At 44.2% G+C, this 26,817-nt stretch overlaps 3 protein-coding genes across 4 annotated transcripts in view; 1 reads left to right on the forward strand and 2 right to left on the reverse strand.

Moving 5' to 3' along the window:
• The window catches only part of ankrd11 (ankyrin repeat domain 11), an 88,522-nt gene extending 85,047 nt beyond the window's left edge, over positions 1–3,475 (reverse strand). For both annotated transcript variants that reach the window (XM_047041441.1, XM_047041442.1), the window contains exon 1: positions 3,018–3,475. The gene's annotated coding sequence lies outside the window, so the exon portion shown is untranslated. The remainder of the gene's footprint in view (positions 1–3,017) is intronic.
• Positions 3,476–5,000: 1,525 nt separating this feature from the next.
• spg7 (SPG7 matrix AAA peptidase subunit, paraplegin) lies at positions 5,001–14,746 on the forward strand. The gene is made up of 17 exons (XM_047041853.1): positions 5,001–5,426; positions 6,635–6,737; positions 6,826–6,915; positions 7,092–7,333; positions 7,500–7,639; positions 7,749–7,851; positions 8,001–8,126; positions 8,713–8,875; positions 9,031–9,204; positions 9,455–9,579; positions 10,332–10,434; positions 10,526–10,636; positions 10,759–10,874; positions 11,101–11,257; positions 11,367–11,530; positions 11,683–11,760; positions 13,515–14,746. Exons 1-17 carry the CDS (start codon positions 5,187–5,189, stop codon positions 13,719–13,721), a joined length of 2,442 nt encoding a protein of 813 aa, XP_046897809.1. The 5' UTR covers positions 5,001–5,186; the 3' UTR covers positions 13,722–14,746.
• A 651-nt stretch (positions 14,747–15,397) lies between these two features.
• cdh15 (cadherin 15, type 1, M-cadherin (myotubule)) lies at positions 15,398–26,012 on the reverse strand. The gene is made up of 14 exons (XM_047041854.1): positions 25,797–26,012; positions 20,657–20,818; positions 19,567–19,722; positions 18,943–19,087; positions 18,640–18,821; positions 18,315–18,443; positions 18,046–18,231; positions 17,488–17,732; positions 17,027–17,169; positions 16,686–16,916; positions 16,289–16,531; positions 16,065–16,213; positions 15,791–15,979; positions 15,398–15,640 (listed from the first exon to the last, which is right to left on the reverse strand). The coding sequence occupies exons 1-14, from the start codon at positions 25,848–25,850 to the stop codon at positions 15,440–15,442; spliced, it is 2,415 nt and encodes an 804-aa protein (XP_046897810.1). The 5' UTR covers positions 25,851–26,012; the 3' UTR covers positions 15,398–15,439.
• Between the last annotated feature and the right edge of the window lie 805 nt (positions 26,013–26,817).

Raw genomic sequence — 26,817 nt, forward strand, 5'->3', positions numbered from 1 at the left:
ACTAACAGACTGCCACCTCCCCCACGCTTAACATCCACATACACGCTCCCCTCGCTCCCTCTGTTTCCCTTTAAAACACTTAAAAACAACACATACTAACATCAGATTAAGATAGATACTTGACTCAAAACATCAAGGATTTGAAGATAAAATTCACAAAGGAATGACCAGAACAATCCATTGGTTCATAGTAGCAAAGAGCAGGCTAAATAATGACCTGGGGTTTTAAAATGTCTCCCACCTCTAAAAAAAGTGACTGACATGATAACTCTGACTAAGAAGCTACCAGATAAAATTTTCAATCTTCAAACATGCCTCTAAAAAGATCAAAAGCAATACTGTTAAAAGTACAGTTTTGAAAATGCCGTAGCGCAGAGATGGGGAGAGAACCTTTGCCTTTGATGTGTAAGAGTCAGAAGAAGAAGCAGAGGAGGAGGAAGAGGAGTGAGAGAAAAACATGATCAAAAGTGGTGCAGAGGAGCAGCAGGGACAGGCGGAGCATAGGAAAGGAGCAGGCATCCGACAACAGGACCCTCTACTGTTCCAAATGAGGCTCCACTGATCCCTGGGGGAGAAGAGGGCGTCCACTGCCATTTTGTGTCTGGGTGTGGGATGAGAGGGGCAGCAGTGGATTTCAAAGAGCTCGGAATGGCATTTGGTGACGCCGGCAGGTTGTGATATGAGGAGAAAGCTATACAAAATGTACTCTGCTAAAGAAGGGAGGCCAAATTGTAGTAGCCATGCTTGTTTACCAACAGGCCGAGCACACACTCAGCCCACTCACAGGGTGGGGGAGGAGAGAAAGGACACAGAACGTGAGGGCAGGAATTCAAGTCACCAAAACAGGATAATCAGAAGAAGTAGGTTACCCCAACCTAGACCAAAACACACACTGTACCTTAGATCGTGTTAGGCGCAAGCTCAGCCTGCTGAGCCCAGATAACATTGCATCAACAGAATGTAGCCGGGCAGCCTATGCTGGCCAAGGTTCCCTATTACCACTGATACAACACTGACCGCTGTGAATTCCAATCAACAGGCCTAGAGATGAACAGTAGACAAAAAGAAGCACTCAGTCGTTTGCATTCTAAAAGCTAAGTATTGAATAATTATCATGATAAAGACATTCATCCTATCTGTGGCTCATGCGTCAATCTTGCATATCAGCAGGAAGGCATGCACATTCACTAGAGAAGGCAGCTCCGGTAAACAGGCAATAGTTCAAGCCTGTTGAGAGGGGATGTGGTGGGATCTGAACCACAACCTCGCAGTGACAGTAGCCACGCTGCCAGCTAGCTCACAGCATGATAACACTGCTAAACAGCAATGTGCGTAGCTGTTCTTACACACCCTGCACTGCAGAATCTGCTGAAAGCATCACCAAGGCCACAGCATCAAGAGCTAGGGCGAGTGACTGTGGTGCAGGACCTGGTAACTGCAGCAGACACGGTCTGACAAGAGGGAGAGGCAGCTCAAGACAGGCCAGACACAAAGTGCCCTCCTGTCCTGAAACACAGGAAATGGCTGTGAGAAAGCACAGCTCCCAACACAGGAACGCCACTGACCCATTTAGAACTTTACTTCCTGTCTCATATGCACACTCTCTGCAGCTCAAAGTGGACAAGCCTCTAACCTACTGTGGGGGCTGGTTCAACATGCCTGGATCAGTTGCATGAGGTTCTATCAGTTGATGCAGGACCACAACCAAAACAGAGCAAACTATCAACACCCTACTACATTTGTCAGCCAAAGTAAGAGTAGATTAAATCTGTCTGGGTCAGACATTTGGAGTACAATACACGATCCAAGAAATGCCCAAACTAAATATTGATCAAACGCTACTGCAGTTGAAAAAGTTGAATTGGGCAACATCTCAGGAACTACGTCACAAAATATCCTCCTGGCATAGATAGCCATGAAGAATGCTGCCCCTGCTTACCCAATTACCAGACCAGAAACAAAGAATAACACAACCTAACCTTTGACAAGATTCATACTAGTGAACGTTAGGATACTAACAGATTGTGTATTCACAATTAGTCATATCTACAAGCTTGTCTGAATCACAAAGAAAATAAAAGGCTAACAAGCAAAAGTGAGCTTGAAGGGTTTGACCCTGTGGATTTCCATAGAAACACTAACAGTAAGCATAGGGGCTCCCGGGCAAGAGTAGAGGATGAAAACACCAGGGGCAGAAGCAGCCCCACTGCAGTGTTTCCCCCAGCACTGATACTGCACCAAGCCACTGCTCATCAACCACATTTTTCGTTCTAGTCAAGCAAAAGAGTTCCACGGAGTGTCCTGTCAGGATACTGGTGAATACAATGATCTTGAGCACCGACACTGCTGATGACACTAATATCCTCAGTGCCATCCTGCTGGCGTGTCCTTGTTTACGACATTTACCTTTCCTCTAAAGGAGTGCAATCATGCACCAATGAAGACTCTATTTAACTTCACACTAAATGTTATCAACAATTAAGCTATATGACAAGAAAAACATTCGAACGACAACATACTTCTCCAACGAAAAGGTGTTTCACACACACCAAGGATAATTTAGTACTGAATTTTCTTAGGACGTTTAATCACTGGGCATAACAGCACAACTATTTTGACGAACCTACTTTAAATGTTTTAATACAATTGCCTGCTATGTTTATAAATATAGCAATATACTATAAAATGTCACAAGGTTAAGGAACTGGATCAGTCTGGGGTGGATACCTACAGTAGCTTCCTAGGTTTGGTAGTCAGCTACTAGTAACAAGCTTGTTACATAAACGGTCATGACAAAATGTGAAAATACTAGCTAGCTAGCTACACTACTGAGGCCTAGTTACTACTGAGCTAGCACAGCAAGCGGATGTTGAACAACACTTAAAGGGTAGCTAACGCTACAGAGCTACAGTAGCTAGCTAGCTGAAGTAGGTTAGTTTAGCTGGCTTTGCCAAGTGGCTATCTTGCTTGCTAGCTGTATGTTATTATCGACGACAATGTGTTACTAGTGTACTTACCTTCGATAGAATTTCAGCTAACGTCGGCTACTTCTTAAAAGTCTATAAGCTTATCCCCGATATTCCCACCCGATGCTTGATTTTCCCATTGGATACTCTCCAGTTGATCAAGCTGCCGATTGGAGACATCCAACGAAACTTGCAGAAAACATCTTGGATCAAAATCAGTTCACTGGAGGCTTGCTAGCTAGCTAGCTTGCAAAGGTAGCGCTAGCACTAACGTTATCGAATTCTCAGACCAACAAGCGGATGAAAAAGCTTCTCAAAACGCGCGTGCAGATTTATTACGTATTCTTCATAGCTAGAAATGATTATTAAATTGTCTATTAATCAAAACTGAAAGCTTGATTGGTGAATTCAAAGTAGAGAAAATGTGTATTTTTCCGTCAAATTTCTCTGCTGAAACCACTTCCAAACTGTTATCAGGCGGCCTTCTCAAGTCCAGACTTCTACGCGGAGAGCAGGAGACCGAAGCGGAATGAAACAAGGAATCTGATTGGGTGTTGTTTGTGGGCGGTGACAATTTGTGTGCCTGTGCAACTGACGCCATTAGGAGTCGAGTCAGGGATGTGGCCTGAATTGATAAGACTGTCAAGAGTGGCCAACATGGTTTGCAAAGAACTCCAGTTTCTATTAAATGAACCTTATCAGTAGGGAAACCAAGCAAAGGAAATGGAGTACGGTAACTGGGAGAACTTGATTTACGTTGCCGTAGTCTTTCAGACTTTCTTACTGTTAAGCGAATACAACATATAGACAAATTCACAGTAGAATATTTGATAAAACAATTTATTTACGTTTAAGTGAGCCAGAAGAAAATGTCATACAAACTAGTCAAAACATAAAATGGAGACACTTGTTGGCTAAATGGACAGTTATTACAGCTAACACTTTTCTAATGTGTTCAAAAAGCTACACGAGTCAACCCATATTAGGTGACCCGTTGGTATGCACTTTCATCCATAACAAAAGTACAGAGAATTCAGCGAGTTTCGTAGAGCAATAAACATGGCGTGAATGCCAATGAAACAAATAATACTATTGGTTAAGAAAGAACCTGTTTCTGATTGGGTTGTTGAAATGTTTGTCATGGTCGGAGTGCTTGCCTTATTTTTCCTGACAGAATATTTCAGAGCACCACATTTGAATAAATAATTAAATAAGAACAATTCATGTATTTGTCAATTGCCTTCGGAAAATGATATACATAGGCAGTGCAATCTTTTAGATTTATTAAATAAAAAATTATAATTATATGGAACATATGTACAAATATTGCATAAGAGGGGTAGAGTATGTTTTCTATTTTGGTACTCAGCTGTGCCCTTGATGTTCTTGCCTCCTTATAATCAGTCAGGACAATAGCGCTCTCTACCGCTACACAATTAAATTGCCTCATCTAGGTATCCGGTAGTGGGTGGCGGGGATATTTTACCATGTGGTTTAATTAAACGATAATTTTTTTCTTCTTCTGTTATTACAGATAGGATTATTAAGTTATGTATATATTTAAAAAAAAAACACATAGCTCTGAAAACAGGAATTTTAACATCCTGCAAAAATAATGCGCAAATTGATAGTTGCAAGACGTAAACTCAACATAAGAATGGCGTTTGCTGTTTTATTTTTAAGTGAATGCTAACCTAAATGAAATGTTATTGTATTCTCAACTGTGAGATATGAATGTTTTTATTTATATAAGATGGATGAAATATATAATAATGTAAATATTTAAGGGTCAAAGTTTAAAGTTCGTTAGGTCCAAGATTTTGTCAGAACAGAACATTTGCTAGCCTACTTCTTCGTAGGCTTACTCTTAGCCATACACTTACTCTTTCAAGTAAGTCTGTATATCTATGTCAAACCGTTACATTATATATATATATATATATATAAAAAAAGGGAATGAAGTGTAGGCTACATGTATTCACCCCGCAAAGAAGGTGGCGAGTGAGGTATCTCGTATTTCTCATCTTTGCTGAGCACGTTGAATAATAAACGTATGTGCACACTGACGCAGACCTTGGAGCCAAGCGGATAGCTAAGGAAGCTAGCTCTAGAGTTTTGTCCGACAAACATCAACAACCAAGATGTCATTTTTACAAGATACGTTCATTTGCCTCTCTTCGTATATATTCTAAATAGTTTAGCCATCGTAGCTTGCATAATATGGCAGCGTTGCTTTTGCAACGTCGTGCTGGTTCTTGTCGGAATTACAAGACCACAATATTGACATTAACCGGACGATTTAACAATCTATCGACAACATCTGTAAATAGGCTTGCAAATCGGAATGGTGCAAAGTTATTGGAGTCGGCATGTCTCAACTGTAAACAGCTATTACGTGATGGCCCATCGCGGTCATTTGCAAGTCATTCACACAATGGTCTCAACTCTAAGCTCATTCTGGTAAGTCAACGACGTTTGCTACCTACTAGCAACCTAATTTCATTTCTGATTTGGAGATGTTATTATCTTGATCCAACAGTAATGCCCTGGATCTGGATCTGGCTTCGAGACTTTCAGGACTATTTCCATTAGCAACAGTGTGATAACTGAAGTATCAGTTTAGTTATTCGTGGAAACCCTCTTCGTGGAGGCCTAGAATTACTGCAAAGAACTAAACCACAAGTGCCCATCTATAATCATAAAATGAACGAATCGTTCGTTTCCCCTAGCTACCAGTACAGAGCCTATGCAGGTCACGTGAAAAATTATCCAAGACTCGTAGAAAGACCGAGTCGGAAAATGAACGAATCGTTCGTTTCCTCTAGCTACCAGTACAGAGCCTATGCAGGTCACGTGAAAAATGATCCAAAGACTCGAACCCAAAGACCAAGTCGGGAAATGAACGAATAATTTATGTTTACTTGGACGAGCCTATGCAACAGTCCCGATGCGCGGGTACGAGAAAATGAACGAATCACTGTTTGAGAGGACGTTACTCCGGAGTCCTTGTAAGGATTCGTTAAAAATGAACGAATCGTTCACGAACGACATCACTAATTCATATATCTCTGGCCACTGGATTACAGGGCTTGACATTAACTTTTGAGGCACTTCTCCTTTGGTCAAGTAGCCTACTACTGTCTATGCACTAAAGTCACTTGACCCCGATAGTATCGGCGATACCTTTAAATAGCCTGACCAAGTGATCGGGCAAAACTAGCCTGGCTAACGGAGGTCGCTTTCTCAGGCAAATGATGAATCAAATAGGCTTGGTTAAAGAAATCCGAGATGCTGGCTAGCAGGCTCCTATTTACAATAGGCATGGAGTGAAATACAACAGAACGGTGTGCACACTGCTAGTGAGCGACCGAGTCTGACATATGCTAACGTCAAAACAGTGTAACGCGGGGACGCAGTCTCACTCAGATTGCCAGTTTTAAACAAATCACCAAAATAATCGGACCATGCTGGCTAAAAGCAGAATTTCCATATCCCTTGAAAGCTGCCCTGCTCGACTTTTTAGATGTAGAATTGACTGTAAAACTGTAAAATTATGAACTTTGACATGTAGTGAAGACACGGCAAAAGGACCACACGGATCATACACATAGCAAGAGGGATCCTGCCGCAAATAACTCTTCCATCTGATTCATACTCTCTCTTCACAGCCATTTCTGCTCAAACCATTAAATCCCAGACTGGTTGGACTAAGTCAAGTGCTGATCAAGAATAACTTGATTAACAATCATTTTGGACTGTGGAATCTGTTTGGTAAGCCAACACCAAGCCTAACGTTCTAAGCTCTGAGGCTCACCTGACTCACTGTGATTGACATTAATTTCTGAACTTATCATTGCAGGAGCCACACATTACTTTAGTACATCTCAGTCCAAAGAGGACAAAAAAACCCCAGATGGATTAAAGGGAAAAACACCAGAAGAAGATGAAGGTAAAGGACACAAGGCCCAAGGACACAACATAATTTTCCTGGCCGGGAATCGAACCGGCAACTTTCTGATTACTAGCCCGATTCCCTAACTGTTCAGCCACCTAACTCCCTTTGCTGATTGTAATTGGTCTTTATGGTTGTCTTACTTGATTGTCTTTCACATAATTTTGCTTTAGAGGAGAAGAAGCGTCGAGAGCAGGAGGACCAGATGTACCGGGAGCGCCTGCGTACCCTCTTTATCATCGCCCTCATCATGAGCCTGCTCAACTCCATCAACACCAGTGGCGGCAACATCTCCTGGAACGACTTTGTCAACGAGATGCTGGCCAAGGGAGAAGTGTCGCGCGTGCAGGTGGTCCCAGAGAGCGACATTGTGGAAATCTACCTTCACCCGGGGGCGGTCATCTTTGGACGGCCGGTAGGTTGAAATAAGATTCAGACTAGAGTTAGATGGGCTGGTGTTAATGCATTTTATTTTTATTTATTAATTTTATTGTCATATTGAAGTGGCAAATTTTGTTGGAAATGTATCGTTTGAAAGGTGAACCAGGGTTTGTGCTCCCCCACCCAATGTTCATGTGCAGAGGCTGGCTCTGATGTATCGCATGCAAGTGGCGAACATCGACAAGTTTGAAGAGAAGCTGAGAGCCGCAGAGGAAGAGCTTAACATCAACAACAAAGATAGAATACCCGTCTCCTACAAACGCACTGGTTTCTTTGGAAAGTGAGTAGCTTGTTGTTTTGGCCGATACAAGGTTCCACTACTATAATTGTATGCTTCAAGAGTTGGTACTGTATCTGTTTTCACCTTAGTGTGTGTTTCTGCATCCCAGCGCTCTCTATGCCCTAGGGATGGCTGCCATCGGAGTGGCAATCCTCTGGTACATCTTTCGTCTGGCTGGCATGGGGGGTAGAGAAGGGGGCTTCAGTGCTTTTGTGAGTCAAGACATTTTACTGACCCTTTTTAATCTATTCAATACTTCTTTCCTAAACTTTGAGTCTACTATTGTGCTCTATGTTCTTTTCTGTATTGGATGTGGTGTTGGTTAATATGAATTGTATTGATGTCTTTTTCTGCACTACAGAACCAACTGAAGATGGCTAAGTTCACCATAGTGGACGGTAAGTCAGGGAAGGGTGTGAGCTTCAAAGATGTAGCGGGAATGCATGAAGCTAAAATGGAGGTCAAGGAGTTTGTGGACTACCTCAAGGTAAGATGGCTAAAAACCCAGGGCCTCATTTACTAACAGGATTGCGCCCATTTCATGCATGAAATAGCGGGTAAAAACATAACACCGTATTTACAAAGGCAGCGCACTTGAGTAAAAACGCAGATTACCGGTGCTGGGAGGGTATATTTTTTTCTCGAATCACCCATGGTGGCAGTAACATGCAGGCGATTTTCCCGTATGTTAACGGCGCGCTAATTAACACTAATGGGCGCTGATTGCCCGACGAAGATCTGGTTTTATACCAGATACCACGCAAAATGCGGAAATACACCGTCCGCTATTTGCGGTTGGGCAAAGGCGCAGATTAAGCTGGGGTCGCAATGTTAGTATATGAGGCCCCCAGTGTTTCTTCTGTGGTCCCCCTCCATCTACGGTATGACTGTCATTTGTTTGAATTTTGTAGATTCATTGTAATATATATATATATATATATATATATATATATATATATATATATATATATTTGTGTTAAATTGAGTATACCAAATACAATTTATAGATAAATCAAGTATTTCAACCCCTCAGGACCCTCTTCAACTCTCTTATCCTGTGTCTGTGTTGGTAGAACCCAGACCGCTACCTCCTTTTGGGGGCCAAGGTTCCTAAAGGTTCCCTGCTGCTTGGCCCCCCCGGCTGTGGAAAGACCCTGCTGGCCAAGGCTGTGGCCACTGAGGCTCAGGTCCCCTTCCTGGCCATGGCTGGCTCTGAGTTTGTGGAGGTCATCGGAGGTAAGACATGACAAATGGGTAGCATCTCTGTTCAGATTTGTAGATACTGTGATACTCCATCATACTACGTTTCAGTTTCAAAAGAAACCATTTTAATTGCCTGCTGCTGTAGAACCCTTATTAGAACAATGTGTGTGTGTGTGCTGCGTGTGCAGGGCTAGGGGCTGCCAGGGTGAGGAGTCTGTTCAAGGAGGCACGTGCCAGGGCTCCCTGCATCGTCTACATAGATGAGATTGATGCCGTGGGGAAGAAACGCTCCAGTAACATGTCTGGTTTCTCCAACACTGAGGAGGAGCAGACCCTCAATCAGCTCCTGGTGGAGATGGACGGTGAGGGGGAGATTACAGGCTGATTGCCTGGACAAAAATGACATTAAATCTAGCAACTAAGAGGACCTTTCTATGGAGAATCTCATAACAAATGGATTTCATCTATAAATCTGGCTTCATAAACATGGATGGTGTTTAGCTGTCAACTAAGAACACTGGGAAATGTTTTTGAATATACTTTTTTGTATATTAGGGGAAACGATCCAAGATAGGGAACATATGCTCAGCTATTCTTTCTCCCTGTCCCCAGGTATGGGCACCACTGACCATGTGATCGTACTGGCCTCCACCAACCGGGCAGACATCTTGGATAATGCCCTGATGAGGCCTGGCAGGCTGGATAGACACATCTTTATAGACCTGCCAACGCTGCAGGTACTCACACACCTTCAGGGTTGCACTAAGCTATCAATAGTTACACTTCTGGAGCCGAGTGCACCACCAGATGGGCGTATGCCTGGGTGTAACGCTACGTCCGACGTAGAACTGAAAGTTACGACTAACTTAAAGTTACGACTAATGCACCAGTTAGACTTAAGCCCTTTATGTGCTGCACCTGGGTGTACATTTTACGCCTAGTGGGGACCAGGCGTAAGTTGGAAAATCAGACTAATATCCATGGTAATTATAATGTACAACAGTTTGATCGCACATGCAGTGCGTCTTGTTTATAGGCAACATATGGAAAGGGTATTAAGGCAAGAAAGAGTCCTCCGTGATCGCACAAATCCACTGTTAATTTTATTGGTGATCGATTTCCAAGCCATTTTGATCCATGGCTTGTTTTGAAAGGAGATGGGCAAGCTAATAGCTATAGAGTGCAATTTGGATAGGCTCTTAAATGTGTTGCGTGGCAACCACCGACTCTTTCGCATTTTCACAAGGACACACATCTTAAGACCAGGCGTAGCTACGACCGTTGTCTGTCAAGCTTGGTGCAAGTTCAAATCACAAAGTCGGACGTAGCTAAGACCGACATAGGAGTTAAGACCAACTTCTTTTATGCCCAACTGGTGCACTCGGCTCCTGGTTTGAATCTAATAAACCTTAAAGAACTTGCCCTTAGTGAGAGGTTTAATACCAGTGTGATGGTGGTTTGGTGATGGCTCTTTTCATCTGTGTTCCAGGAAAGGAAGGAGATATATGAGCAGCACCTGAAGATCCTGAAGCTGACACAGCCTGCTAACTTCTACTCTCTACGCCTGGCCGAGCTCACACCAGGCTTCAGTGGTATGAGAGCACACACTCGCTCTTGCTGCACATTCTCTCACCATTGAAAAAGGATTGAATCCTCTTCACTCACCCTCTAAAACCCATCTAGGGGCAGACATAGCCAACATCTGTAATGAGGCTGCGCTACATGCAGCCAGGGAGGGCTACAAGTCTATTGACACCTTCAACTTTGAGTATGCTGTGGAGAGGGTCATAGCAGGTACAGCACCAAGACTGAGCTAATACAGATTCCTACATGAATAGCTTAATTTCGGACCACTGGTGTTTTTGAATCATTTATAATGGATGCTGTCGATGCCCTAACTGTCTAACTGAAAACAGGGAGTGTGAAGAAGAGTAAGATCTTGTCAAAAGAGGAGCAGAGGGTGGTCGCGTTTCATGAGTCTGGCCACGCCCTGGTAGGATGGCTGTTGGAACACACAGAGGCCGTCTTGAAGGTAACACACACACACATTTTATCACCTGCTCACAACTCGCTTGTCTGTCCCATTATTTCCCCACTCAGTGCTCTATGTTCCATGATTACATATTTATTATATTCAATATGTATTTATATAATATATACATATTTATACATTAGTACATCAGTCCTGTTTACAACTGGACTGATTAGTTTCTTGATGTAGTCATGTTCTGTTTTGACCTGGCTTGTCAATGGTCTAGGTGTCTATTGCCCCCCGCACCAACGCTGCGCTCGGCTTTGCCCAGATCCTGCCCAGGGACCAGTACCTGTTCACCAAGGAACAGCTGTTTGAGAGGATGTGCATGGCTCTGGGAGGCAGGGTCTCCGAGGCCATCACCTTCAACAAGGTGACCACAGGTACTGCTGTCCTGGCTGGTGCGCACACACACACACACACACATGCTAATCTACACATGAATTTCCTCAGAGAGGTTCTAAGTGGCTTCTGCTCCTGTGTGTGTCCCAGGGGCCCAGGATGACCTGCGTAAGGTGACCCGTGTGGCCTACTCAATGGTGAAGCAGTATGGCATGTCTCCTAATGTGGGCCAGGTGTCCTTCCCAGAAACGGAGGAACAAGGAGCCATTGGGCGAAGACCCTTCAGCCAGGGACTCCAGCAACAAATGGACCACGTCAGTCTCCATCCATCTGTCTATCATAAATATGTCAAACTGTAAATCTAATATTCATAGTGTATTAACATCAATATTTAGAATTTGCATGGCCCTTTGACATGTACTGTTAATAATCCAGGATAATCAAAGTGGCTGTGTGTTCTTCCCAGGAAGCCAAGATCCTGATTGCTGGGGCGTACAGAACCACAGAGAAGCTGCTTATTGACAACAGAGACAAGCTGATCATGGTTAGACCTTCTTTACCCCACACTTGGACAAATCAGTGTTCCCATACATAGTTTTTTACTGTTTGACAGGGGCGTTGTTTGACCCTTTTTACTGGGGCATGTGCCCTAGTATAAATCTGCTGTGCCCCAGTAAAATTTAGTTTGAGTTTGAACAATTTACTGTATTAGTCAGTGCACTCATTTAGATGATAATCCTGGAAAAAATAAATGCATTATCCCAATCAATGCTTGTAAAAATCAAAGCAGTTTAACCGAAAACAAACGATGCCCGCAGAATTCCATGTCAGGGCGCTCTTCTGAGCTTGCCGAATAGCCAGTTCAGTACACTCACAGAAGTCCAGGTATCGGACTCTGCACACAAGTCAGAATTGAGGTAGCCTAAGAAAACATGACAAAACTAAAGAAAGTTTCTAAGTAATAGGCCTACCGATCATCTCATTTTGACTAAAACATAAAAACAATATTACATGAAGCTCAAAAAACTGTATTTATGGTCAAATGAATGGGGGGGGAAATGCGCGCTCTCGCATTAACTATTGATGTCCCTGCCAAAGTTGATATCAAACTTGCGTCGGTGAACTACATAGTGGGTTAAGCAAGGGGAGTTTCTATAGCCGAGTAGTGCATTGTGCGCAGCGAGCTTGGAAGAAAGAAAAAAGGGATATGAATAGGGGACTGTGCCCCAGTAGAGTTCTATGTCTAACAACGCCCCTGCTGTTTGACATGGCAAAAAAAATCATTGTAGAGCTGCGCGCAGCACATTGATTCGCTCAGCCCCTTCTTGCCCCACTCGCATGGTGCACTATGGGAAGGTGCTGTAGTGGACACGCACTGTTACGCCTAGGACACACTGGCTGCGAAGCGACACGATTAGCTACGACGCACCGGGAAGCGCAGACTTTTTCTTTTCGGTGCCAATGTTATCAAATTGGATCGGCCACACAGGCTGCGAAGCGCCGTGATCGCTTCGTGCTCTGCAGGGCTGTTCCACGGTCAAATCTTCCAAGTCCGCAATGGCTCTTTCGCAGAAATTTTGAGCCCTTTATGTACCGTTTTCGTATGTCTGCATTGAAGGAGCAACCTACCCTGACATAAACATAGTTAGAAATAAAAGTTAACAGGTAAGTTTAAACACAAAGCTCACTCATGGTTAGAATAGCCAGAACTGTGTGTAGTTAGTCCTTTGAATATAAATTCTAAATATGCTTTCAACAGATTTCATCCAACAACATTACTATTTTGCCGATAATGCAGCATAGGCTGTCGCATTCCAATTTAGAGCATTTTGAGCCCTTGCAGCCTCTTGCACTCAATCACCTTACTAGATGACGTCAAGTAAGTCTGAGAGTTCAGGTTTTAGGGGGGACATTAGGATTGGTCCTTAGTATCATACTTCTCTGCACAAATTTGTCCAAAACTGATACATTCAAGTTGAATATAATAATATTAATTGTTATATTTGCGAAATGTATTTAACTATGTGGGTCCAACGTAATGTTCAGATTACATGAAGCTCAACAAAAAGGAATTCTGCTTGTGCACTCTGCACGCTTGCATTACTTGTTGAAGTCTCACATCAAACCAATACTAGGACCTAGGCTTGGACTAATCCCTAATGTTTACATCGTCTGGCTCCACCCCTGCCTACCACCACAAATAGAATCTAATGTTGTGGAAAATTACACATTCACTAAAACCCTGCGTCTCTCTTGCTGTCCTTTCCCCTAAACCTTATTTTCCTTGTGTGTTTCTAGTTGGCAAACGCACTGCTGGAGCGAGAGGTGGTGAACTATGAGGACATTGAGGCCCTGTTGGGCCCACCCCCACACGGTCCTAAGAAGATGATTCCACCTCAGAGCTGGTTGGAGGCGGAGCGGGACAAACAGGACATTGGAGAAGATGAACCACGCCCCCCTTCTCGGAAGGAACAGGATGAGGATATCAACATGCAGCCTGTGTGAAACAACTATGCCATGCAGCATTTTGGAATACTGAACAATGCTATAGATTACAACTGTGACACATATACTTCCTATCCCTATCATATTGATGAGAAGGCATTTCAATAAAGGGTTGTCTAGGACCTGTTGGATAGCTTCTCATCTACTGCCTTAGACAAAATAGCATGTCTGGAAAGTGTCTTACTCACTTCATTAGAGCTTGGAAAAGACACGTCTATGAATGCATAAGAGTGGTGTGGTCTGGCTATGCCTAGTTTCTTTTCAAGTGTGTTTTTGCTGTAGAATATCAATCTTGAATTCTGATCGGTTGACAGCCGTGGTACGTTGACGATCATGGGCTGAACCATCAATGTAAAGTAAAAAGTATTTGTAATGTGAAGATCAGCAAAATTCTATTTAAGTTTTAGACTTCCATGTTATTGAGATCCATACAGAACAACAAAGTCAAGACAGTTGTAAAAGTTTATTTAAAAGGTTAACATTGAATTTGACCTTTTAATACTAAATAACTTATTAAATGCATCAAAACTATTGGAGCACAGAGCTTTGTGCCTTTAATTGTCTTTATTAAATGTTTTGAGAACACACCAGGTCATTTATACACATGGAAAATGGTTTCAAATGACTAAGAGTTTCAAAAAGCAGACTTTGAATGTTTTGTTGGGTTTGCTGAAGTGAACAAAAAAGTAATTAAACATGTTTAAAAACAAAACCAATAATAACAAAAGTATTTACAAAAACATTTTATAAAAAAGATAATCAAAATCTTAAAATGTCTGGTCAGATCCAGTATGTGTTTAAAGCTGCACTAGGTAATCTTATAAAATAAATCAAGTATGAGAAACAACCCCAATTCTTGTCTGAACTTCCATGGTTTCTTTCAGCTTAAATTTGATTTACAGCGGTTTCACAAAAAATGCCAAGGGCGAAAGCCAACCTTGCCGAAGGCATTTGGCTAGAACTGGATTTCTGGAACGTGAATGTGTGGAAAGAAGCGGGCTGCAAATAAAATTGTAGTGTATATTCCCCTGGCACTGAGCTGTCTGTGTTGCTGAACAACTCTCAGAGGGCCTCATTAGCTTACACATGTTTATTGGGGACAAAATGTTAAAAACATTTACTGAAACCTTTTTACCTACTGTACCTTTAAAATGCCTTAGAATGACACAACCTGGGCAAAGGCCTGTTGGCCTGCACATCCTGTAGCAAGCACATCCTTTCTTTCCATCAATCCTTATGTACATATCTCCTTCCTCTATTCTCTTTACTCATAACTTCTTATAAACAAACCAATAGCAATTGATAGCTGCAGACAAACGATCTGTCACAGCTATGGCCACCACCAATATCAAAGACAAATAATACCAAACAACAGATCCAGAAAAACAAAAATTCTGTAAACTCAGGACACAGCAGTGATAGTAAACTACTGTGAACGACCACCCAAGCACTGTTCCAAGCCAGGCTGGTGGTGAAGAAAGAAGACATGTGGATCTCTATTATTGATACAAAGCACTGGTGACCACCCCTTTCCTTTAAATCTACATCTAGCGCCATTCACTGAGACACAGATGAAGCCTAATTTAGAAACATAAAGTCCCCTTCCAAAAGAGAATCCACTGACGTATTTATTTGTCCTTAAACAAGCTTGTATCTGTGTCTGGGAATCCTTACGCCTGGCTCTGGCCCTGGGCTGCAAGCCTAGCTTGGCTCCCTCCCTAGCGTGGCTCGTACATGTTGGCCAGCTTCTTGAAGCGCGGGCCCCAGTCGTTGAGGTAGTCGTAGTCCTGGTCTCCGTCTGAGCTGGCTGAAGCGATGGAGCTGAGACTGCCCGCCACAGAGCCCTCACCTTCGTAGTCGTAGATCAGCGCCGTATCGTAGGGTGGGACGTTGGGGTCTTGGTCTGCCGCCTCCAGGCCCTGAGAAGAAACCCGAGCACAGTGGTCACAGAAGTACAAACCCATGTTTCTATAACTACCGTACCTAGAATTGGACCATAGCTGCGGCATGGAATTGAATTAAAGGTGTTTTCCAGCTGTGTTCGTGTGAGAAGAGACAGCCTTCCTCACATCGTTGATGTAGTCCTCGATGTCGGCTGGGTCTGCAGGGGGTTTCCGTGGATACAGTGGGGAGGGCAGGTAGTGGGGGGCGTCTTTCCTGAGTGGCTGCTTCCCTCGAGGCAGACCAGGGGGGCAGAAGGACCCTGGGGTTGAGGGTTTGTCGGTCGGGTTACGCAAGAGGTCAATGTTGAAGGCATTCTAAAGGGAGGAATACATTCCATTATTCTCAGTTGTGTGTATGTGCCTGTGTGTGTTTGTGTGTGTGTGTTTGTGCGAGACTGACCTCGTCCTCCTCTCCTCCTCCCTGCTCATCGTAATTCAGGACGTTGTCACGTATGTCATCTTCTGACTCCCCCACCAGCAGACCCCCACCTTGCTTCATGTGATGGTGCCTTCTACAGTTACCCACGGCAACCGCTAGGAGCAGCAGCACTGCACACAGACACACACCATGTCACTGCACTGCAACACCTGGGAGACAATGTAATATGTGTGTGTGTCACTCACAAAGCAAAAGAGCAATGCTAGCCATGATGACCACCAGGGCAATGAAGCTTATTCCCACTCGCGTTCCAAAGATGGCGGCTGCCTCGGACCTGCAGTCATGGTTGTTGTCGCAGGGACAGACAGTGATGTTGACCTGGGCAAAGGAACTGAGCCTGGGACTACCAGAGTCAAAGACCTGCACTGTCACAGCATACTCTCCCTTCTCTAGCCTCTCCATCATAGGCTGCAGGTATCCATGGCTATCTGTGGAAGGGCGAAGGGTGAGGAGAAGGTAGAAGGGAGGATGGTGAAGTGATATAAAGGTAGTTGAGGGGAGGGGCAACAGAGGGTGGAAGGAAAGAGGAAAACACTTCACAATGTCACATAAACACAATCCCTGCTATCCACTCATCCTAACCATTGAACTTGACGATGGTCCAGTTGTTTGACATGTCGGAGGGCAAATCAAAGGTGTAGGGTTCTGCATGAGGGGGCAGGTCCTCATCCACAGCAGTCAAAAACAGCCCCGCCCTGTAAATGTCCCTGTTGTTACAAACCACCCCACTGAGAGGGGTCAGCTGTGGGGGGAAGTCATTGGTTTCCTTCAGGGTGATGGATAGAGTGGCTGTGGTGGAAATTCCTCCAGCGTCTGGAGGAAAAACATCACCATGTTAATCATCATGTTCTGTACTTCGATCATAATTCCAACATTTTCCTCATGGGGGATCTCGATCAGGAGATTGTGGTTGTGCCTCAAACCTGTGTCGGTGACCTTGATGATGACGTTGTAGATGTTGTTCTCGACGTGTGGTGAGCGCACATTGAAGCTCTTCCTAGATGTGATCTCTCCAGTCTCTGGGTTGATTGATAGCCATCTTTCTGGATCCCTGGTGATCTCATACCTGCAGAGTAGAGAGTAGTCAGCAAAAAATATATATTATATTTACACACACACACATATACACCCACACACACATACACACACACATACACAGATACACATATAGATACACACACACACACAAGCAAAACACAGGTTGGCCAAGTGTCACGTTGTTCACATCATGTACAGTACCAGTCAAAAGTTTGGACACATTTTCCCATCCCATGTGTCTAAACTTTTGACTGGTACTGTGCATATTTTAGTAGGTTCAACTGGTTGTATATGTGCTAGACCAAAGCTTATCAATGACAGTCTGGCAGCTTTCCACATGTCTGACCTGAGTTTGGCATTGTCAGGGTCATAGGCGATATTCTTGATCAGGACAGACCCAGGTGGCACTGACTCAGGCACCATCAGCTCCATGGGGTCACTGACGAATCGTGGTGCCTCATTCTCATTCACCACGGTAACCAGTACTGTTGCACTGCTGATTGGGTCGTTGGGGGCTTTAATATTCAGTGGGTTGACATTCTCCACAGTTAGGATGAGAGTGTACTCTGACCGGCCTTCAAAGTCCAGAGGCTGGATGTGGTGGTGGTGGTTGTGAGTGGGGGAGAGGGAGGGGTGGGCAGAGTATAGGAAATAGAGAAAATATGATTATTGGAGTGGTCTGATAGGATGCAGCTCACCTATTCACCAATAGATGGAGCTAGAATGACGTGGGATAAAATGTTCAACACAAAGTGGTGACCACATACTCCAACTATAACTGAAGTAAATGCAGTAAAATTGCATGGCAGCAGTATGTGTCATGCATTTTCTCTGCATTCTCTTTATCTTCCCCCCCACTATACACCCCAACCCTCAACCCCCTCCATGGTTTAGAGGTGCTTACTTTCACCACTGTCAGAATGCCCTCATTGGTCAGTGGATCCGTCTCAATGGCGAAGTTGCTGAACTGGTCACTTTCTGCGATGGTGTACTTAGCTTCCCAGTTTCCTGTTCCGGGGTCGTCATTGTCAACAACGTTGACCCTGCCGATTTCATGGTCAATCCTGTTCTCCACGGCTGACAGGTTGTACTGCAGTCACAAACACATTGTTCGATGAAGTACATCTTTCTGAGTGTGTGTGTAGGTGTGTGTGTGTGCGTGTGTGTGCTCACCAGATCGGGGGAAAAGCGTGGGCCGTGGTTGTTGATATCAGACACGTGGATAATGGCAATGCCCTCATTGGTCAGTCCCATACCTGACATGTCTGCCACTTGCAGCTTCAACCTGAAACTCTTTACTACCTGGACACACGCACACACACACACACACACACACACATACACATACGTTCAGCTACACACACTTACACAGATGATTATTCTCTGCCGCAATAACAGGAGATATAATCACATGTTCTATGTGTTGACATTGGACTGTAGTCCCCTACATATATCATGGAGCAGGAAATGTGTGAGGGAAATAAGTAGGGCCTCCTACCACTCGGTCCAGGCCCACGTCCCGTGTGTAGATCGCTCCTGTCTCGTTGTTGATGCCAAACATGGTCTTGGTGATGACATTTGCTGGGATGCTCTCCTGGCCAATGATGGAGTACCTCAGAACAGCATTGTCTGTGTCTGGGTCATCAGCATCGGTAGCTGACACAGACATCACTGACGTACCTGTCACCCACAAGACCTGTCACTCATAATGCTTGTTAAAGCATGAACTTATCTGTCAGATGTTAATATTGATCTGTGATATTGAAGATTCTTGTATTTCTGTGTGTGTGTGTGTGTGTACCTGGTATGGAGAACTCAGCTATAGACCCCTCAAACTCTTTCTGTGTGAAGATTGGCCGGTTGTCATTCTGATCCAGAACCACTATCTCAATGGTGGAGGGGTTTTCTAGTCTCTCTCCACTGGGAGACAAGGCAAAAGCTTTCAGCTGTGAAACACACACAAACTTACATTACCTTCAGACAAATATTGGCTCTATTATTATTACATTTTGACACCAGAACTATTCTCCCTTAACTATGTGCAGTAAAGAGAGGTTGGAGAGGATGGAACAGCATGTGTATTTTGTCCAACAACATTCCCTAAATCCCCAGCGGTTGTGGATTTTCGGTGGTTACATCATTACCAGCCTGGAGCTTCCTAAATACCCTTAAACCTCTGAGGGAGGTTGACCTGTGACCTTGTGTGACCACTGTGTCAGAGACAACACCTCAGATCTCTGACAAGCTGTGAGTTGGCTATGTTCTTTGCACTTGGCTTTAATTGTAAGCAGTATAATGAAACAACTTAAAGTCTGGGGGGAAATAAACATGTTCATTGAGCTAAATGAAAACAAGAATTCCTTCACACATGATCTTAATTCAGACAGTTCAGGAGTGACTGCAAAGTAGCATCTCTTCTGTTTACCGTGAAGCGGCTGTATTTCTCCCGGTCCAGAGGCTGCTTGCTGCGGATCTCTCCCGTCTTGTCATCAATCTCAAACAGGTCCTTGGGGTCCTGATCCACCCCTTGTCCCTCCAGCTTGTAGATCACGTCCCCGGTGAACACCTTGTCTGATTTGATCTGGAGGGGCAGGAGGTGAGGACAACAGGGAAACAACTGAGGTCAGCCCATGGCCAGGGTATAGCTGGAAGGCTGAGAAGGTTAAGGGAGAGTACGACATTGAGCCAGATGTGAAATTGGTCTTTAAGGACCCTGGGGGGAACAGAAAGGGGTCTTAGAATGTCCTCAAGCTGGGACACATGTGGTTGGTCCTGAAGAGGACTGTATGTTGTTGATGTTAGTCTTCTTTATCGCTGTTTTTTACACAGCAGCATCTGGATTGCTGTATCATGTGTGACCATAGGGGGCCTACATGCACATGAATGGCCTTCCTGCTTTAGAAGTACATCTCCTGCTGTGGTCAGGATATATCACACACACATGTGGAACATAAACTAGTCTCTAGATATTTGAATCAGACATCCATATTCACTGGTTTCATGTCACAGGTCATTTATCTCCATATGACAACACATGTTATCGGACCTGTATAACAAAAGGTTGAAGTCATCTCCTCGGACTAAAAGCGATGTTAACCAAACATTTCCTTTAATGGATTATCTGATAAACAGTTATCAGCACTCAAGAAAGTAGGACCCACTTTTTATTTTCCAACCCTTGGTTGGTAGAGAGGGGTTCAGTCCCATAAACAACCTGTCAGGTAAAGGGGAACGTAAGAACTTAGTTGCTATTGTGGACTTATATGGTTTATTAAAGCCACAACAGTAGACACAGTGACATTGGCTCTTGAAAGATCCTGGCACCTGGAAAATGTAAATCGCCGAAGAAGATTTATATAAAGGCATTGATTCTGACTTGACCCCAAGTTTGAAAGCAAACTGTTTTTTCAAAGACCTGAAAGCTAGTTATGGTTCTAGGTGGGAACACATCCCAGTGCTGTGCCTGGTCTGGAGGGAACCAGCCTATTGTATAGGTTCTGGAGAATGTATTCTACCTGGACCAGGTTTTCTGGGACCTGCTTGCTGTTTTCCGACACTCTGATTGGTGGAATTATCCAGTCCCTCTTCACCCTGCCCAGACCACTGTTTTGGTGTTGCCATGGATACAGGACCGCCAGGCCTGCCTCCTCCTGGTGGGTCTCGGAAGAGCTCCAGACCTGAGGACAGAACATCAGCAGGAACATCAGGAAACACCTTGCGGTCATGAAACTTCTGTGTTCAGCAAGGTTTTATTATTTGTCTCCTTCCAATAAATACCAAGTAACAGCTAAATGGGAAACATCTGACATGTGTCAAGATACATTTGTATTGATCAGAATCGGAATCAGTAACAGCTTTATTCGCCAAGTAAGTTTGCACAAACAAGGAATTTTCAATGGCAGGAAGGTGCAGATGGTAAACATGTAGTTTGAAGATGTAGAAAATATAAAAAGTTGAAAATGAACAACAGTATCTAAATAATTCAAGCCAATACAACGTAAAAATGAAATGTAAAAATATAAAATAAGATAAAATATATTTAGTGACTGGTCCTATGGCTACTCAAAACGTGAAATACCGTAGATTAGCTTTCTGTGTGAAGAACACTTATGTGTGAAAGTTTGGTTGTGTCGTTTGACATTGTATTTGACATTGTTTTTCTTGTTGTTTTCAAGTCTATGTCTGTGCCAGGCAGCAGAAGCCTTCTCTGTTGTCTTGCCTCTGCCGTCCCTAATGAGGAATCCGCAGTGGAGTCACAGGGGTGGCTCACGTTACACACTAACACTCACGTCTTTATTCCTTCCTTTGATCTCCACACACACTCATTTGAATCAGGAAATAGTAACACAAATGCTCATAATCACATGCCCAGTCCGTGGTTCAGTTCACACAGTTAGACACACACACACAGCCATACCTCACCCTCACACACCAGCTGTCGACTATGGATTTAGATTCTCAGCTTTCCCACCCTCCTGACCACTAACACATACACACTCCCCTTTATTCCCAACCCTGCACCTGACAAATGGTTGGGGGTCACCTCATGAATATGATCTGAAGACAAAATTCCTTGCAAACATTCATTCCTCTAGACCTTGCGACACCAAACCACAGGCAAGGAGGAAGTGTTGGTTGGACCTAAGGAGTACACCGAATGGTAAACATAGACATGAATAGAAACAAACGTATTTCATGAATTGGATGGTTGTATCTTTGTTGCTAGATGGCCCTGCCCTGGGGTCTGCTGAAAGGACACTCAAGGCTTCAGGCATGCTGCTGGACAGTCAGGAAGGGAATGCCAGCCATGACTGGCATGTGTAGGCTGAGTTGGAGGCAGACTAATCTTAGAGCATTCTATAGAGTCCACCCCTCATCCTCTCTGTTGTAGCTGTAGCAATCCTACCTACCTAAAGAGATGTTTACACTTGCATGTCAGGCCTGACTGCCCAGCTCCTCCCCCGTCACACTTCTGATCCAATTATATGTCCGCCATGCCCTGTCACTCATTAGCTGTGACCAATCACTTATCACAATGACTCCATTCAAGTAGAACTACCATTTCAGTCTTTTTCAAATCCATTGAATTTCGAAACCTCTGTAAATAAAATTATACTAAATGTGAAACATGTTGGCCTCTGAATCCCCACTAAAAATAATTTCATAACAATTAAGCAAATTGTTTTGAAGATGTGGGAGTTCAAATGACAGGGTGCTAAAGCTGGCTTCTAAACTTCAGTCCAGAGTTTCTTTATTGGATAGTCTGTTTGACCTCACCAGACTCTGGGTGGCGAAACCAAGAAGACTCCTTCTCTGCATTCCTAATGTATTTACCAGCCAGCATTGGAGCTACACCTGGGTGTCCTCTTACCAATTAGGGTGGAGATTTCTAACAAACAGGGCGAGGGCCAGCTCACAGACTAACTGTTTTAGGGCTCTTTACCAGATACTCTTTCACCCTGACCTTTCACCTCTGGAAACTGGGTGGGGGGTGAGGGAGGACAAGGGCCTTGCTTGAACCTCATGGGGGGGCAGGAACACAGAGAGGGGTGATTTAGTCTCAGTTCAAACCTATGGACAGTGGCCAAGGCACAGCTTTCCACTCAGGGGATTGGGGACCCCTACATTTAGAGGTGGTAATGTGTCGCTTATGAACAAACTGCCCAGTGTGACCCCATGCTAGTTGGATTTAATTGGAGTTGACACTGCCAAACTTGAGTGGACATCTGAAAACATAAAGATGAGGATTCCCAGAGTGGACACATAATAGCCACTGAAATACATTTAACATAATACTCTGTCAACAAACAAGAGACAACACAATGTCACATAGATTACCTCTTGTGAAGTATATCATATCATTTAGCACTGTGAGAGAATTACACACAGACATACATTTGTACCTCAACATACAAAATTGTAATTCCTGAGTCAGCGTCATGTTAGGAAGGCAAGGCTGGCTATCGATTTAGCCATGTGCTAGATGAGTCGGGGGTATGCTATGCTATGTTTCCTGTGCTGTGTCTGTTCATTTATGCGGGACATTCCTAGAGTACTCAAGTGGCCTTGGCAGCAGGGAAGGGGATAACTGCAGCATGCCAAACAAACCCTCTGGTCACGTGGGGTGGAGGTCGGACAGGTGTCCTTCTCCCCCTCTACACGACCAGCTAGCCTCTGCTGTCACCCGACTAATGGCTAACGCTAGCTCTTCCGTCCTGGCCACCCATTCCTAGGCCCTCCTATTTTTGGGGGGCCAGTGTTTCCTCACTGAGCAGATGTCCAGGCTTTCAGGACTGCTGAGCCAATGGGGATGATGTGTGGTGGGATTGAAAAGAAAATAGCGCTTGTTTTAACTTAATGGTCTTGTTTTAACTTAGTGGGAAATTGTAGTCGATGGGAGGTTGTATTAGGATCGAAGGCTGGATTTGTTGGTCAGTCTATGGAAGAAGCGCTCCGTTAAAGCATAGTCATGAAATGAAACAGAAAAAACTGCAATACAATAAAGCAGCCTTCCCTGTCGGGCCCACGATTCATACACTGACCAGTCAGCTGGGCAGCCCGAAACTAGCAAGCCATTCAGCCACACGTATGATTCAGACACTGTCCATTTGATCTGACTGATTGTTTCCATCAAGCATTAACTCAGCACCAGCCATCCGGTCAGTTGGCAGGCTGTTTCAAGGGGCTTAATTTGTCCCTGATTTCATGGTCAGGGAGTGGTCTACTCCTCTTTCCGCTGGGGGATTACCAAGCGGGACAAATGGCATCAAGTACGCATCTGGGAACAGCTGCTCTTCTCTCTGCTCGGCCGCCTGGACCAGGCACCCACGCTCCTCAGGCAGACAGACAGACAGACAGACAGACAGACAGACAGACAGACAGGCAGACAGGCAGACAGGCAGGCTATATACAACCTTCCTTCCCAGGAACAACTCCCTAAAGTGCTCAGATGTCGCTATCTTTCTGGTTTTGGGTATAAAAACAGTCCCTGATCTCTACAGCCATGTCCATGCAACAGGCTGATATGGAGAAATGTTGACAGATACATCAGCCTCATGTGTTAGGTGTAGCTGGATGGGATTTGTGAGATCTTGTCTCCTATCCACCCTGCACCATGAGTAACATCTCTGGTATTTGAACATGGAATCCAACCTCACAGAAGTTCAACCACATGCAGCTAAATTAGGACCAAGGCCCAACGTATGCTTACTGTAAATATCTTGTTCCGAGCTGCTGTACTCCTCTCACATCAGCCCCATTCATAAAACAAGTCAAGCCTTGATACTTGAATCCATTTTGAATGGTGTTCATTGAACAGACCTTTAAATGCAGTCATGATGGTAAAAATAATGGACATGAAAACCGTTTCCCAATGGGCCTATACATAAAAGCCATACTTTTGTCCTTCCCTTGCATGTTTTTATATATCAATTAATATGTTAAAATGTGAATTTCCATTCAATGTCACATTTTGTAAACTGCCTGTTGCGTCACCAAATACCTGTCTATGTGCCTGTCTGTCAGACACATGGTCGGCAAGCTGTGACTAACTGGTTTTCCCCAGGCCTCTTTGGATGATCTATTGCTCACTTCAAAAGCTGGTGTCAGGGACCAAAGTGATTCTTATCCCAATGGATTTGCCATGGAAAATTAACACCTACTGTTGATAAAAAAAACAATTGAAGACTCTTGTCTGCTTGAAAACATTTGAACCATACATAAAGCATTCCATATCCAATATGTGTGAGGTCATTGCATCCAAAATGATTTGAGCTGATACATCAGAGACAATAAAAATTAAAGACGCACACACATCTGAATATGATTTAGGACCATTAACGAAACAGGACCTCACTCTCTCAGATTTATAAGAGGTCAGATCTGGCTTCCATTACTGCAGTAAACAGAGGGGTGACTGATGAAGGTTGAAGGTAATGTTGGTAATATGTCTGTTTACGTTGTCATCCATTACAGGCCTGATAATGGTGCTGATGACAAGGCTGCCACATCTATCGAGTGCTGGGCAGTTCCAAATGCTAAGTAACTGAGTTAGCCTTCTAACAATCAAACAGATAATTCAGAAATTTAGGTAATAAGAAAGCTGGATTTCAATATAGGTTGTGTTGTAGAAGTTGCTTGTGCAAAATCTTTCCATTAATCTATAAAGTAACAAGGAACTGTTTTAACCATGTAATTGATTATGCTTTGTACAACCCCCACCCCCCCCCCCCCCCCCCCCCATGATAAAGAGCTTGAATCCAGAAAGCACATGTGCAGTCTGGGCCATTCAAAAGACAATCTATTATGTTCTATAAGACTGCTGACATGTTTAGTTCCCCCATATCCTCTTGTTCAGACTCAACATGAGTGATGAAAATCTGTTCACATTTTGTTGAACGTATCAATCCAACACAAATGTAAACCAATGGTTTGCCAAGAGAGCAACTCATAGTCGTGTATCAAACAACCACACACTGAGGAAATGAACGCATTCTACAGAAATCACACCACTTATTACACACCCAAACACAGATATAAGGCTGAAGTAGACTTGCATGAAATCAAGACTATTATTTAAAATCTGCCAGATTTCAGAGGTGATCGTCTATGGTGTTTAAAGTGAGACAGATCTAATGGAGATACATGGTGTCTTACCTGACAGAGGCCGATGCCCAGCATACACAACAGTGCCAACACCCTCTCCGCCATCTCTGATGCCAGCCTCTCTCCCCAAACTCAGACAGGTCTCTGACTAATGTAATGGCACTGGAGGCTCCAGACTAGTCCTTCCAGCAGCTCTGTTGTGGCAGTACTGGGCAATGGAACCAACTGTTACAAAGCTGAAAGACTTCTGCCTCCTCGCTGCCTCTCTCTCTCTCTCTCTCTCTCTCTCTCTCTCTCTCTCTCTCTCTCTCTCTCTCTCTCTCTCTCTCTCTCTCTCTCTCTCTCTCTCTCTCTCTCTCTGTCTCTCTCTCTCTCTCTCAGTGCAGGGTAGCATGAGTGACAGCACATGTGTTGGGGTGCATGGGAGGGCTGAGAGTTGAAATTCTACCCCTGCCCCTAACTCTCTGAGACATACCCCAGCTATGGACAGAGAGGAGCAGAAAGAGAAAGAGAGGGGGTGATAAGGGAGAGAGAGAGAGGGAGAGAGAAAGGAGGGTAGTCAGGAAAGAAAGAGGGAAGAAAGAAACAATGAAGGTGTAGAGCAGAGCAGTTGGGTCAGTACTGCCACATTTCTGTTGAGTGTTGAGTCTGGCCCTGCTGTAGCCCGCTATTCTGTTGACTATGCTAACCCTAACACTTAGTTATTCCCTACGGCCTACAAACACACACCCTGACCAGTCATAGACTGCAGGGACCAATGGGTGAATAATGCTGAAGGTTTGTGCGTTCCTTGGTTCACAACCACAACATACCGCACAACACTACCTGTATGGTTCTGACCGCTGGTTGTGTGTTTCCTGCCAACTAACTGGACCCAATGGGACCAGACTGGAGCCCAGATGGACCAGCATCTCCTTAGCCTGCACATGGAACCTGCCGGCATGTGCAGCTTCGAGTTGTGCCCTCAGAACATTCAGAACATTCTAGAACATTTTCCCTGCGGCTCTTTGATCTCTAGCTATTCTATGGCTCTCCAAGGTATGCACACCATGTAGTGGAGATTGTGAGTGGC

This window comes from Hypomesus transpacificus, chromosome 19 (genome assembly GCF_021917145.1).
Source record: "Hypomesus transpacificus isolate Combined female chromosome 19, fHypTra1, whole genome shotgun sequence".
Lineage (NCBI taxonomy): Eukaryota > Metazoa > Chordata > Actinopteri > Osmeriformes > Osmeridae > Hypomesus > Hypomesus transpacificus.

Bases quoted from the DNA above. Each gene is read 5' to 3' on its own strand.
- spg7 (XM_047041853.1), top strand. From the start codon at position 5,187: ATGGCAGCGTTGCTTTTGCAACGTCGTGCTGGTTCTTGTCGGAATTAC. The intron at 9,580-10,331 runs GTACTCACACAC...TCTGTGTTCCAG, and splicing joins TAGACCTGCCAACGCTGCAG to GAAAGGAAGGAGATATATGA. The intron at 10,435-10,525 runs GTATGAGAGCAC...AAACCCATCTAG, and splicing joins GCTCACACCAGGCTTCAGTG to GGGCAGACATAGCCAACATC.
- cdh15 (XM_047041854.1), bottom strand. From the start codon at position 25,850: ATGGCGGAGAGGGTGTTGGCACTGTTGTGTATGCTGGGCATCGGCCTC. The intron at 20,819-25,796 runs GTAAGACACCAT...TTCTGTCCTCAG, and splicing joins TGGGCATCGGCCTCTGTCAG to GTCTGGAGCTCTTCCGAGAC. The intron at 16,917-17,026 runs GTTTGAGGCACA...TTTTTCCTCCAG, and splicing joins CATCAAGGTCACCGACACAG to ACGCTGGAGGAATTTCCACC.